Source organism: Leptosomus discolor, chromosome 4 (assembly GCF_034619465.1).
Source record: "Leptosomus discolor isolate bLepDis1 chromosome 4, bLepDis1.hap2, whole genome shotgun sequence".
Lineage (NCBI taxonomy): Eukaryota > Metazoa > Chordata > Aves > Leptosomiformes > Leptosomidae > Leptosomus > Leptosomus discolor.
In genome coordinates, this window is record NC_141394.1 from 33,704,528 (window position 1) to 33,718,692 (window position 14,165).

General features: G+C 38.5%; 1 protein-coding gene across 9 annotated transcripts in view; it reads right to left on the bottom strand.

Moving 5' to 3' along the window:
- The window catches only part of TENM3 (teneurin transmembrane protein 3), a 323,167-nt gene that overhangs the window by 73,412 nt on the left and 235,590 nt on the right, over positions 1-14,165 (bottom strand). For 8 of the 9 annotated variants that reach the window (XM_086464013.1, XM_086464012.1, XM_086464011.1 and 5 more), the window contains 5 exons: positions 9,935-10,145; positions 9,326-9,427; positions 8,971-9,165; positions 7,445-7,645; positions 4,303-4,488 (listed from right to left, as the gene is read on the bottom strand). In XM_086464013.1, coding sequence (XP_086320139.1) covers positions 4,303-4,488; positions 7,445-7,645; positions 8,971-9,165; positions 9,326-9,427; positions 9,935-10,145 — 895 coding nt within the window. Of the gene's footprint in view, positions 1-1,352; positions 1,369-4,289; positions 4,489-7,444; positions 7,646-8,970; positions 9,166-9,325; positions 9,428-9,934; positions 10,146-14,165 lie in introns of all 9 variants that reach the window. The other variant, XM_086464015.1, reaches the window with a different exon arrangement.

Consider the following 14,165-nt stretch of genomic DNA (forward strand, 5'->3'; position numbering starts at 1 on the left):
AGAGGGTCACTGATCTCATTGCCAGCCAGGACAGAAAAGAAACAAAAACATATTTTAGCACAAATGTGTTATGAAAACTTAATTACAGAGCAAAATTTTATCCAGGCTATCACCTGGACACCAGCTGTGCATATGTGGTCTTGTATCACATTGAGATGCATGTTGAGCATCACAAAATAATATATGGATGTTCACCTCAGACCCATGAATGTCACTCCCAGACCACATAAATAATTGACAAGTGATTTTCCATAGCTTTGCATAAACTGTTGATTTAACCTGTTCTCACAGGCATACAGGAAATGGTTAAAACTTTACAATGCTCAGGAGGGAAAAGACAGCAAACAATTTAGATGCCTTAAATTGTCTACTATTTGAAACAAACATCGCCAGTGTTTAGTTCAAACCTGTAAGATGCTAAACAACAGCAATAAATCTTGAGTTTTGTTAATTCTTATTAGATTCATTTCATCACAACACCGAGCATGTAGTTATCCGCTCAACATCTTTGATATAAATCTTTAGAAGTATGTGTTCAGAGCAAAGGCAATGACTCATAAGTGTGGCCCACAGCAGCTGTGGTATTGAAGCTGGAGCTACCCTGTGCCAGAGATGCATCACGGAACAGTGGATATCAGCCACACACATCAGGTTTACTGCATTAGTCAAAACAGTCTTGCCCACCTTACTAAACACACATTGCTTCAAAAAAAAAAAAAAAAAGAATAAAACCCTGATTTATTTAGTCTATTCTGTTCTCTCTTGCAAATCAAAAGTATATAAAATATATGTGTATATTATTTTCCAATTCCAATCTTGCAATCCTCAGCCTTAGGGAAATGCTGATACTTAACCCAGGTAAGCAGATGTCTAAATTTTTTCTGAATAAAAAATGCAAACCTTTGCAATCACCTATGATTTTGCGTCTCAATGTCCTGAAGTATTGAAATAAAAACAAAAAAGTGGTCTCTGGAAGTTCAGATCAATTAGAATTTCCTTTGGCCAAATTCCCATTTGAATATCTTCAAGTATACATAAAGATCAGCATAACTCAAGAAGCAATCTAGGGCTTAAAAGATATAGAGAGGAGTAACTTAAAGGACTACCTTGTTTTAACTAAGGATATAGCTTTGTCTTTTCCTTCTTTCTACCCTTCAACACATGTCAACTGACAATACAAACAGTGGGCTCACTGAAAATGAGACTGGACAGATAGTCAGCATTTAGAAACACATAAAAATCATTAGTTGAGGTGCAAAACATTTTTACCATTTTAAATGGCATTCATGCTTCACAAAAATACCACAATCTCTTTATTCAAATGTGTTATGGATTTAGATGATTCAGTACACATTCCAGTTAGTGCCTCTGTGATTAATGCATGCATATCTACCCCATTTTGTGCACCCAGCTACAGATGTGGTGGGCTATTCCTTTCCCAAAAAGCGAATAAAGTGCATTGCCCTTAAAATTTACAACTTCTTTGGAACATTCCTTTCCCAAAGAAGTTGTAAATTTAGGCTGTTGCACTTCATGTGACTTGTAGCTAATAGCTGCAACAAAGGTATCTACGTTTCTAAAATATTTCACACTACTGCAGCTAAATGGTTAATGACTTTTAGAAATAAGGATGCAATTGCTTATGTTTAGATATATAAAGGGAAAGTGGGAGTCTTTCATACGCATAACACAAATGACATAAATTTCTCTCCCAAGTTGAGAGTTGTAAGTAGTATAAAATGCCTACAAATGGAGGGTGACAATAAAAAATGGGTTTGTATGGAGAAACATTCAGATGTCCCTTGTGTTTTGAAATTTATTGCTCAAAACGAGCTACTACCTACTCTAGGGCAGGTGAGAGAAAGTCAATCTGACTCTTCATCTGCCAAGCTGAGGAGGCAGGAATTTTTACTCCACTAAATGGAAATACTCTTGGAAATGAGCAATAAAATGACCTGGTTCCTCTGTAACACTGGGCTCCTGGAGAAAACATCTCTAAGAAAAATAAATATAACAGCAGGCTAGAGCCCTTACCTCATTACTTGTCCTGGAGGCTGTAAGGGCAATATAAACAAATCAAACTATCTTTACAGCAGCAGCCGCAAAGTAAACACCCATTTAAAAAATAAACAGGTGGGAAGACAGACCGGCTTCCCCAGTGCTGAGGAAAAACTTGTTTGTGCTTAATATGTTGGAAAAATTGTTCAAGAGCAGTTCATCCGTGTATAACTACAACCCTTGAAATGCTGCCAAGGTCAACAGCTGCTGAGACCAACAGCAGAGCGATCTGCTGAGTAATTGCTCATTGGCAAGTTAAAGCGGTCAAGGGAAAGGCTTTATCCTACTTCTAAAGATTTACTTTATTTTATTGTTCAGAAAGCAGTTCTCTCCCCACCTATTTACGCTCTTTGTCAGCATGTTTTCTAGAAGCTCCTCAAAAATGTTAACCCTACCGATTGTGCATGGGATTCTGCAGAGGCACCTTGATTCCCACTCCCTCTGGGAGGGAATTGTCTGAGCAATCTCATTAGTAAACAAAAAAAAAATTGATTGCAATTTCTGTAAAAAATAATTCACAAATCAATCTTATTACTTCACACCTTACCCCCTTTTACAAAATAAAACTTTGTCTCTTCTTCCTGGGTACCGGTGGGTATCAGTTAATACAGCTGTCACAGGCCCTCACTTTTCCTGTCCTCAAAGCTCATACCACTGTTTCCCATAAACGCCAAGCAGAGCACCATCACCATCCCACCACCCAGTCAGGGCTGTAAGCTACCCAGGAACACAGCTTGAGTTTTACTGTCTTCTAGATGGTTACACCCCAGTGATGGCTTAGCTGTGCTAATGTATTTGGAGTTACAGCCCTTCCAAAATATCCATGAAAGTTAAAATTCTCCAGCCTCTTCTTAGTTTGTGGCAAAAGCAAATCATGCTACATTCACATCCATCAGCTCTACCACTATTAAACTTACTGCCTTATCCTGTTGCTTTGGCTACATCACTTCTTTTAACTGACTCTCCTCAATTTCTCCAATCATAAACCTATGGGTTTTATTTACTTACTGGAATTTTTGACTATTTGGATTATCCATGATTTCACCATCACTCAGTGCTGCCTTTGTCTGACTGTGGCTACATCTTTCATTGTCTATTCAATCCACCTCTGAGTGCTCAGCCATGATGCTTCTCACACTTTGGAGATGTGCCCCATAAATACCTGCAAAGCCACGTTGTTACTCCTGTCACAGCCTTTGCTGAGCTTTGTGCAATGCTCCCCACACACTTGAGTAACGCTCTTATAGTCAGATCATTGCCAGTTCCTTTGTCTATGCTTCCTACCTGTTGTCACGCAGTAGTTTCTCTGTGTGGTTATGCTGAGACACAAATTGTTTGGGTAGGACCCTCCTCCTGTGTTACAGACCAGCAGTGTCTTACACAAGGAAGAATTCCTTAGCACTACAGCTATACAAAATCAATATAAAAATGATAAACCTTTTGGTAACTCCTCCTCCACTTTTTCTTAGTCCCCTTACTTACATGCATAATTTCTCATGGTGGCTCACTGTCAAGCCCTGTGCAGTGGGCAGGGATATCCCGCTGCACATGGGACATACGGACTGTAAATAACTGAGTAAGAAAAGCTCCGTTCATAAAAGCACAGTAATTTCCAGAGGTTTCCAGGCGCTAGAACTAACATGATTACAGAAACATAGAATCTGTAATAAGGATAGCTTCTTCTCAATCAGCTGTATTAAACTGTTACATTATTAACATGCAAGAAATTTGATGTAATTCTAAAACAGAGCATTATATTGACAAGAGGATAATTTTGGGCAGCTAGATCACATTTATTACAAGGGAGAAGAGACAGTTTTGTGTAGGCAAGTCACTTTTTAGAGCTTCTTCTCTATAAAAGAAATAAAACCAGAAAAACAATAGGAAGCTTCATTTCCAAAAGACATAAAGCTATCACATAAAAATAGAAAAGCACAAATCAAATAATATATTTACAGTTTAAAATAAAAGTAACTTCCCCCTCAGCAAAAGGCAGTTAAAGGGAAAAGATTGAACAGGAAATTCTTCCACCTCCTTTTCATGGCAAACTAGGTACGAAGAACTGATGAGCCATTATATAACCATTTCCCTTAAAATATCAACTCCTTTACGCAGACTGACACGTGCAAATATTCTGTTTGAAGAAACAAGCTTCAAAGTAATACACTTCTTATTCAGATGTGGCCAGCAGTGCTGGCTCTCTGAATTTTGCAGTGAAGACAGGGTAAAGCATAGCCAGCCTACCAATGGTACAGTGCTCTCCGTTCCATCCCTGGCTACATTCACACTTCCCATCTTTACAGGTGCCATGCTCCGTGCAGCGGGGATGGCAGGCTCTCTGGTTGCAGGCTGTGCCCGTCCAGCCTTCCTCGCAGCGACACGTGCCACCCATGCACACACCGTGCGCGCCGCAGTCCACTGAACAGATTTCTGAATTCGAGAGGAGAGAGGGGGAGAAAAGGAGGCAGAGAGTGCACATGGGAGAGAAGGTATGCATTAATTAGCAGTGCTACATTTTAATTCAACATGTGAAGAATAAGAAAGGTAAAATCTTTGAAAATTAAATCAAAGAAATGTACTGTGAAAGGCATTTTCAGGTAAGACCCAACAGAATACAGAGTATGGAGTTTTATCTCTATGCTAATACTCACTTAGCTAATGCTAAGTTATCCAGCAGACTTAGTGGTGCTTAAGTGTCCACAGCTCTTCTGTTAGCTCTGAGGAATATTCAGTCACACTTTTTGTGACCACATATGCCTTAAGAGTAACCTTTTGTAACTTAGATTATACGGTGCTTAGACCTACTAGATCTTACAGTGTACTCCTATGACTAAATGTACCATATACCTAGGTCATTGTGTGTTGTCAGTGAAAATCTAGTATTAATGAAAGTTCATTTTAACAAGGTTTCCCCTCCTTACCCTGCTCCCTGTTTTTTTTTCAAAGTAAAAATGTGCCATTTCTGACACATTTTTTCATTATAAAAAATCAGCCTCAGTGAGACAAATTAGTACTATGCTGACATACTGACACATCTGTTAAATATAAAAGATGATTCTCTTTTACATTCAGTAAATGAACAGTCTAGTTTAAATAATAGATTGTTAAAAAAAATAAATCAACATACAGCAATTTAACTTGTCATTTACATATAGTAACAGGATCTTGTAACTGATAGAATAATTGAAAAAGACGTTAACAGCTAAAGGTAGTCAGAGGCTAAACAACGCATATTAAGTCTCAGCTAACACAAGATGATAATTTAGACTGCCAGATATTCCATTTACAGTTTTGGTTCATTTAGTCAGACTCTACCAAACTTTAATTCTGCTAAGCAGATAACAGAAAAACAAGAGGAGATACAATACAGCCTGAAGGACTTCTTTGGTTCCTTGGCATACAGCTGGCTGTAACCACATACTGGTTCATAGAAGTAAGTATTTAGTTTTTGTTTTCTTGTGAAGGCAACAAACAGTTTAGTAATAAAAGACTGAAATTATTTTCAACAGCAAAAGAAAGAAGCATTCAGCACAAGAAAGGTTTCCAGTTTCCTGCTCAACAGTGTTTTTCTTCCCCCATAGAGTATAACCCTCTGTTTCAAAGTGCTGTAGAACATTAAACATAGTATCAAGGTGCTGTAACATTTCCTATAAGAAACCGCCCAAAACCTTTACAGAGAAAGATAGCTGTAATTTCCCCTTCCCCTCCTTTTTTTTCCTATACAGCATTTTACATCTACTTTGAATTAAATTTTTGATTAAGAGATGCAAGATGGTTTGATTAACTTTAGAGTCACGAAACGCCAAGCAGTTCCAAGAAAGAAAGGTTTATTTCTCTTCAATCTAATCAATTTTTCATTAGGGTGAAGGTGTTTATCAGCTTTTAGCACACTAGCTTTGAGCAAGGTGTGTCAATCTTTGTAATGAACTTATTAATTAGAGTTAATTTAATTGAAGTGGAATTGAAGGGCTAATTAATGGACAAACTGCTGATGAAGATAGAAGAAAGCTCTGCTGATTTCAAACCTATAAACCCCTCTGATGGAAATAATTCATTCTTTTTTCTTCTAGCAGCTTAACAAAATGTTTATGGGTAAGATTTGCTTTTTTAGTGTACCACTCTGAAGGTCATTTTGCATGACTTCAGCAAACAGTCTGTGCGTATTTTTACAAAGCTCTTTGTGAGTTCTACACTTTTCAAATATTTGAGAAGATCAGAAATATTTTATGGTATTTTAATAACCAATCATTCCTTGAAATGTAAGTAAATGATAGAACACAACTGAATCATCAAAAATAGTGTATAGAGGACATTGTAGCAAAAAATAGAGGGTCCATGTTTTGCCTGAGAACTAGAAAGGGTCTCTCACAAATAGCCATTTTTAGTGCTAGAAATGTTCAGAGAATGTTTTCTTCTAAACAAATTTAACAGAAGATGACATTTTCTTCTCTCTGTTTTTCTTGAATGTTTGGAACTCTTGTCTTATCACACTTGTACGCATAAACCATTATGGAGTATCACAGATCCTGGTCAGGAAGTACATTTGTTTTAAAAAGATGGTTCCTCCTGAAAAAGTTATATTTATTCATAAGCTGGCATAAACCCAGTTAGCCCATGTGTTCAATTTTCATTAACAAAACCAACTGAGTTGTTAGATGAACTGTTTTAGACAAATATATGTCTCATAGTTAGACACTATTTCTCTTTTGATATGTGGCTACCAAACAATATTCTAAAAACTTGTATTTGTCAAAAGGCTGCTGTCATACTTTATAAATATTTAGATTCTGCTCTCTATGATAGTACCTCCAGTCTTCTTCTGTTTCTAAGCTCAGACTACGATTTAATAAGCTCAGTTTCAGACTTCAAGAAATCCCTCTGCTTCCTCACTCCTACCAACTCCTTCCATCCTGGCAGCCCACACCCTTCCTCAAAAGCTGTTTAGGATTCATTCCTGCATTCCCTTTGCCTTCAAACTGGAATGCTGTCTGGTTTTCAAGAAAAAATACTTCCAATTAGCTGGAGAGATTTTTAAAATGTGACTGTCTCTAGTTTCACTAGTGCAGTTTTAAGTTTCTAAATAGATGTATTAGGTAAGATGAAACTTAGATCCATATATCGTACAAAGAAAATTCTGTACTTCCATGTGAAGCACCTGAAGTTACCAGGTGAAGGCAGCTAAAAGACACCAACAAATACATTACCTTTCAAATACTTCAAATTCATCAATTATTTTGAACCTTTGAATTAGGTCATAGTTCATGCTGAAGTCAACTCAAAGACTTCCATCAGGTCAGCAGGTCAGGTCCTAGCACAATAATGTCATTAAAATGCTGCTATCCAAGATGCCACTGTTTCACAAAATGTGAGTGCTTTTAACCCTTACCATTGGAGCAATCTGGACCTGTCCAGTTGGGGTCACAGGTGCAGGTACCACTCTCTTGAAGGTAGGTGCCGTGACCAGAGCACTGGTCAGGACACATCGTCTTCAGGATTTCACAGTTGTTGCCACCCCAGCCTGGGTTGCAGTGGCACTCGCCATGGATGCACACGCCGTGGCCAGAGCAGGCTGGGTCCAAGCAATCCGCTGTGGGAAGATGAGAAAGATCACCTTAAACTTGTCATTCCTAACAACAGTAATCAAACCCTAGATGCTCATGGCACTTTTGGGCCTAATCCACGTTCTAACACCTTGTGAAATAGGCAGCATTGCACTCATCTTAAAAGTAAAGAGTAGGCTGGAGCTGAGAAGTTCACCTTTGTTTCATTGCAACGAGTGAGGAAAAGACAGAGTGGTATCGTGGTGCCAGCCTCTCTTCTCTGGCTACAGGATAAATCACTCTTTATTGTCAGTAATTGCATAGCAGCAATTTTCTTTGTAAAAATGTCTTGCTTCCACATCACCTTCTGTATTGTGAAATTTGCGTGTGCACATAACTGACACCAAGACATTTACAGGCTACCACTATGTTAATGGAGAACCTTTCAAGGTTTGCTAATTTTTCTGAATTACAACAAGATTGGCTCTGGGTCTTGGGCAACCGATCCCTGTTCTGCCTAATCACAGTGTAACAAGGGTTGGATTTCCTGCAGCACTTGGCATCAGCTGACCCGATCCTCCGCTACAGAGTTTTGACAGCTGCATAGGACCCTCTACGTGTTTCAGAAATAAATGACTTGCATACTGTGTATCTGTCTTAATTCACTTTAATGTGGTTTAGATGACGAGATTTAATTTAGCAATTTGACTCAATAAAATGTTACACTTGTAGGGTCAATGGTCTGAAAATTTAATTCCAGAGACTTAATTGCATTACTTTGTACGTGGAGATCAATAAAATCAATTTGATTGAGGAAGAAAATGGCGCTTTTTACTCCTTAAAAAAATAGAATTGAAAATGAATTGTATTTTGCAGCACACCAGAATGAATATTATTATGCACATCTCTGGAATACAAAAGTGACGCATCATTTTTCACTCTGATGCATTTGAATCAGCACCTTCCACAATGTGGTTGGTGGAAAAGATCACTAACAAATGCAATACATTAATGATTTATTCTATACTGTGAAAAATCCAGTAAGTCTTCCAACATCTGTTTTTTGTGTGCTTTCTTCTTAGCTAACCTCAGCCAGAAAAAATAAATAAAAATATACTGGCAAGCAAAAAGATATCACATATTATTAAGAATTTTCCCACTGATTACTTGAGAATAAATAAAGTATCATAATTCTGTAGAATTCAGTAATACTAGTGATTCCCAAACTTGATTTGTCATATTCTAAAATGATTTCTGAAGAAACACCATTAGTGCATATGATCTAGATCTAGCAAAATCAATAGAGCTGGATGTGCCAGCTGGAAACCTGACCAACAACAGCAGATGCTGAGGTAAATATTTACTTGTTTACCTTCTTCACAGTTTTCTCCTTTGTATCCAGAGTTGCAGGCACAAGAGCCCATAATGCAAATGCCCCGGCCCCCACACTGGGGATCGATGCACTGAGTTGTAGGCACATCACATTCGGTGCCCTTCCAGCCGCTGTAACACAGGCAGCGTCCTTTGGAGTACTGACCATTGCCGCTACACAGCACCGGGCAGGCTGCTGTGAAATAAAACACAGCAGAAAAATTAAAACCAAGTTCTTCCTCAAAGCTTTCTAAAGAAGAACATCTAAGAAGCAAGTCACATGCCAGTTGCTTTCCTGATGTGTTTGTCTTCATGCTCGCTTAAACTGACTTGAGAGAAGCATGGGGTTGATTTACCTCTTGAACAATCAGGGCCCAGAAACCCAGGAAAACAATGGCAGGATCCAGAAACACATTCGCCGTTACCGTGGCAATTTCGGGGGCATTCCACCACAGACTCTAAAGGGAAAAAAAGGAGGATAATTCACAGATGCCCACCGCATGAAGTACCTATCATTTGAACCACTGGTAACTGACAGCACGCTGTCACTCTGAGAGAAGTGTTTATATTTAGTTTATTTGAAGAGCATGAATAGCTGTGATTTCCTATTGCTGATGCCTCCAGTATCTTAGGACACTACTTTCCAACCAAAAGGCTCAAATTATAATGGTAAAACCATATGAGCTTCACACTTAAAATCCAGCCCTGTGCCATTTAACAAATACTTCAAAACAAGCATCCTCCTTTCAAGCACTGTTTTACAAGAAGGTACACTCCTTATACCTTAGATCAAGTAATTAAAATAGATATTCTGCATTTTGTTCTGAGCAGCAAAGGAAACACTACGAATGGAAATCCTGTAAAAAAAAAAGTCAGATCTTTTACCTATGAAAACTTATCTCTGTATTCCTAAAACACCTGACTAGAGCCTAGCACTTGGTAAGAGCTTTGAAGATTATGCTTACCTATAATTATGGTATTAAAAGACACTTGCTCCGTATTTTTCCCATCGTTATAAAAGGCCAGGTGCCAGATGCCAGAATCCAAATACTGGATAAAACCTGCCTCATGGAGACTGACAGACCTTGCTTGCCGTCCTGCTCGCTCTGATTCCAGCAGGTTGCGTTGCTCCCTCGCTATCAGCCGGCTGCCATCCAGGAGCTCCACAAAGTCATACTGCATGGAGGAACAGATAGGAGCTTGACAAGTCATGAGGTGACCCACAGCACTGCCAACTTCCCCACAACATCCTGACAATATGTTCGTATTTTGACCAAGAGTTTCCTTTTGCAGCAGCGAAGTAGGAGCTGAAACCAGCCCTTGCTTATTTCTTTGCTGCTTGCTAAGACTTCAAACAAAAATGCCAACCAGTCCTCGTGCTTATTAGAGTAGCTTTTTTGGTGACAAGCGGCCAGTGAAATTATTGCCTATATTGGGAGAAGAAAACATCAGTTGAAATTAATCTGTAGTCATGACTGCCACCTGAACTACAGGTAAGAGCTAAATTTCAAAGTGTGTTACATGCATAGGGGTTAATAATAATATCCAACACCAATAATCTACTTTGCTTTTCATTTAGTTTCAGATGAAGGACTAAATTGTTCAGTCCCCCTTTCAGACATTCTGGAGTTCTGGAGGAAAGAAAGCAAGAGCTTTACTTCCTATCACAGAAGCCCAAAAGAGGAGATGGAAAGCATAAAACATTGAAACTGTTGAAAATGACAAACTGACAAAAAGTATGGTACCTCAGGTCAACGGACAGCACATATGCTTTTGTTAACAACCACCAGATTGATAACAATTATCATCCAACTTAAATGTTTCTATGATCAGTGGGGCTTGGAAAAATCAGCTGAGATGCTGCTACAATAAGTAAACCCACAACACAAGGTTTTATGCATGTTAATCTTAACTACCACTGATAACTCCTGGAGGGCTAAATCTGCTCCAGGCTCTGCACTGATTTACACTATCTGGGAGACTGCTCTCATGGCTTGAAAGATCTCTTCTGCTCATTTATCATGTAAAGATCAATGTATATATAGCAAAATTAAACAGGTAGGAAAATTAAAGAGCATGCTTGCTTGTGGTAGAGAGTCTTAGCTTTTCCTGCCGAGTCTGTTCACTATTCGCTTTTACTCTGATACATGGTTATGTGTGAAGTGAACATGTATGAAGTGAACTGTAACATGTAAACCTTCAAATATTCCCACGTGTTTGAGATCTCTCTCAAATGGAATTACATCCAGCGCCTATTAAAGTAAAGGCCAGTATGTGAAACCGCTGATTCATCTGAGCTAGGATAACACTGCTTACCGGGACCAAAGAATCAGTGGTTTTACACCCTGACTTGTGACCTTCACAAACTGCTCCTGGGACAAAAGAAAACATGATAGCCTTTGTCATGGAACAAGGGTTTAAGTACTTATGTTCCCTTCTTGAAATTGCAGGCCAAAATTCACTGCTATTGTAAGAATGTTCCTCCCCAGTAATCAGAATTATCTTCTTACCAGTTAGGATGTGAAAGCAATGTATAGTTAATATGCCTCTATCAACACCTGAGACGCTTTTCCAGCTATGTCTGAACTAGCAGAACAGAACATAATGTGATTAGGATGTGTAGAAGCCAGTACCTTGATACGCTGTCACTCTGAATGAACGTGCTGCACCGCATAAAAATGAATGCAACCATTTTGGGAGAGCACCAGTAATTCAAAACCACTCAACATTCTCATTTGTCAGAGAATTAAATATTTATCTTACTTTGTGAGATAGAAAAACAGCAGTTGTGGGTTTGGGTTTTTTCTCCCTCCTATCTGACTCAAGAAGAATTCTTTCTGGTTGTGTTTTTCACTAATATTTTAAAAAAGAGAAAGCTCAGGAGTTCTGAGTTTTGACAAGTCATTTATGGATATTAGGAGTGACCTTGTAATTTGTATGACACAGAGGATGATTTTTTGTAGGAGGACAGTATCAGGTGAAAACCGTACTATTGATACAGGAATAAGCGATTACACTACTTGATTGACCACAAAGAATATACTAATGGCAGACAAGCTTGGTACAATTAATGATTTTGTATTTGTAATGTAATAAGGACATACGCTGTTATCAGAACACGATTTTAGACTACATTTAAAAAGCCATACAGAGGAGAATTTACTGTTCAGTCTGTCCCCCAGCAAAAAACAATAATTGATCTTAATCCTTTTAAAGGCTGTTTTTTTATATTTAGGACACGATAATACAAACAGACTGGAAAAACAATTACCTTCATAAGCAAAAAACATACCCATTTTATTTTCCTCCTATGAGGATAAATTAATTACCTTTATATTAAGTCTAAATGCACTGATTTGCCCTACCACTCCATTCAGTTTTGTTTTAAACCAAAGCCATTCTTATATTCTTAAAGTCTCTTTAAATAAACATATTGATTCTCTGGCTGCAATGGAACTGACATTTTTAGAAAGTGTCACAAAGACTTTCAGGCTCACATTGACTGGGTTTTGAATGGACAGCCACCGTCAATTATTTCTGGTTGATTTATTTATGATTCCCCAGAAAGAGAGAACTAGGCATCTCAGATCAGTTTGTGACACACAAATAGTGGCTGTGCTTGAGACTGCTTTTGGTACCTAAAGAGGATACAGAAACACAACGAAAAATTCTCTCCTAATTAAAATACATCAAACCATTTCCTACATGCTGTACCCCTATTATTTTGGATTATCGGACAGGATAAATTTGCTGTATTCTGATATAATGATGAAATGCTAAGCAACTGATAGAAATGGTTTAGATACAGTCGATCTTGTTCCAAGACAAGGGTGCAAACTATAAGACTTCTTGAGATCTCTTCCAAGCTCATTTCTATCATACTTTCATTACGTCCATTGCAGTGGCAGGATAATTGGCATCACAGGTTGTACAGCTACGGAAAGATAGACTCCAGTTTCCTCTTATTCACTGTCTGTTTTTAACTGGATACAGAAAAAGAGGTGGATAAACAGGTAAAGGGTCCAGGAGAGAAGTGGAGAACAAGGTGGCAAGTCTAATACGCAAGTAGTGCATTATAGCCAAAGGTGATATGGATAGAGGGCAAACATTCATAGAAACACCGAAGCTGTAAGGAGGGAGCTGAAGAAGATGGTGGTGTGTGGTTACATGTGTAGGGTATCATAGGCATATGAGCAAAGATATTGTAGGGGGACAGCTGTTAAGGGAACTTTATGAATGCTGGTGGAGTGCAGGTAGTAATCAGTTCTCCATTACTTAACAGAAGACCTGAAAATTCAAATACTGACGTTTGAGAAACAGGCAGCAGTTGCTAATTTGCATAAATTTTGTTATTAGCACTTGTCAGTCTGTGACTAGGAGATAAGGGCAGATAGCATTCAAGAGATGCAGACATGAAGTGATATATATGAGTGAGATCCTACTTTTCAAAGTCCTCATGAAACAACCCTAGCTTTACACATCCAGAGATGGGCTCTGAGCCAACTTTTATCATTCTAGGACGAGATCTTGGAGCTATGGTAGACAGATTACAGAAATAGCAGTTCTATGATTAAAAAAAAAAAGCAGACATCATTAAGGCATTGTATGAAACATGGTAGTTAAACATCTGCTACGTTCTGTGCTGTTCTGGTCTCCCCATCTTGAAAAGGCTGCAGTAAAACTGGAGAACATTCAGAAAAGAACAAGGATGATCAAAGGATTGAAGCAGCTTTCATAGAAAAATGATGAAAACAGACTACAAAAAATACAACTCTGAGGACACCAGAGATCTATAAATCAAGGGTGGCATGGAGAAGAAATTGGTGAGAAACTCTCCACTGCCTCTACCAACAGGGTGTCAACCAGGAGGCTGCCTCAAAACACACTGAGGAGTATAGTGTAAGATGTGTAGTTAAGCCATGAAACTCCTTGCAAATGTCATGGGTGCTAAAAGCTTCCATAGGTTCAAAGTGACTATGCAAATTCACAGGAAAACAGAATCTATCAAAGGTTATAAAATACAAAGATAGGACCTTTGACATGGGAAGTCCTTCAGCCTTAAAATGCTGGAGGCCAGGAGTGCACTGTAAGAAGAATAACTACAAATCTGTCATGCTGTTATATTAATCTCTACGTATCTGCCAATAGTCACCATCACAGACAGAATGCTGGGCTAGATGGGCCTTTGATCAGACC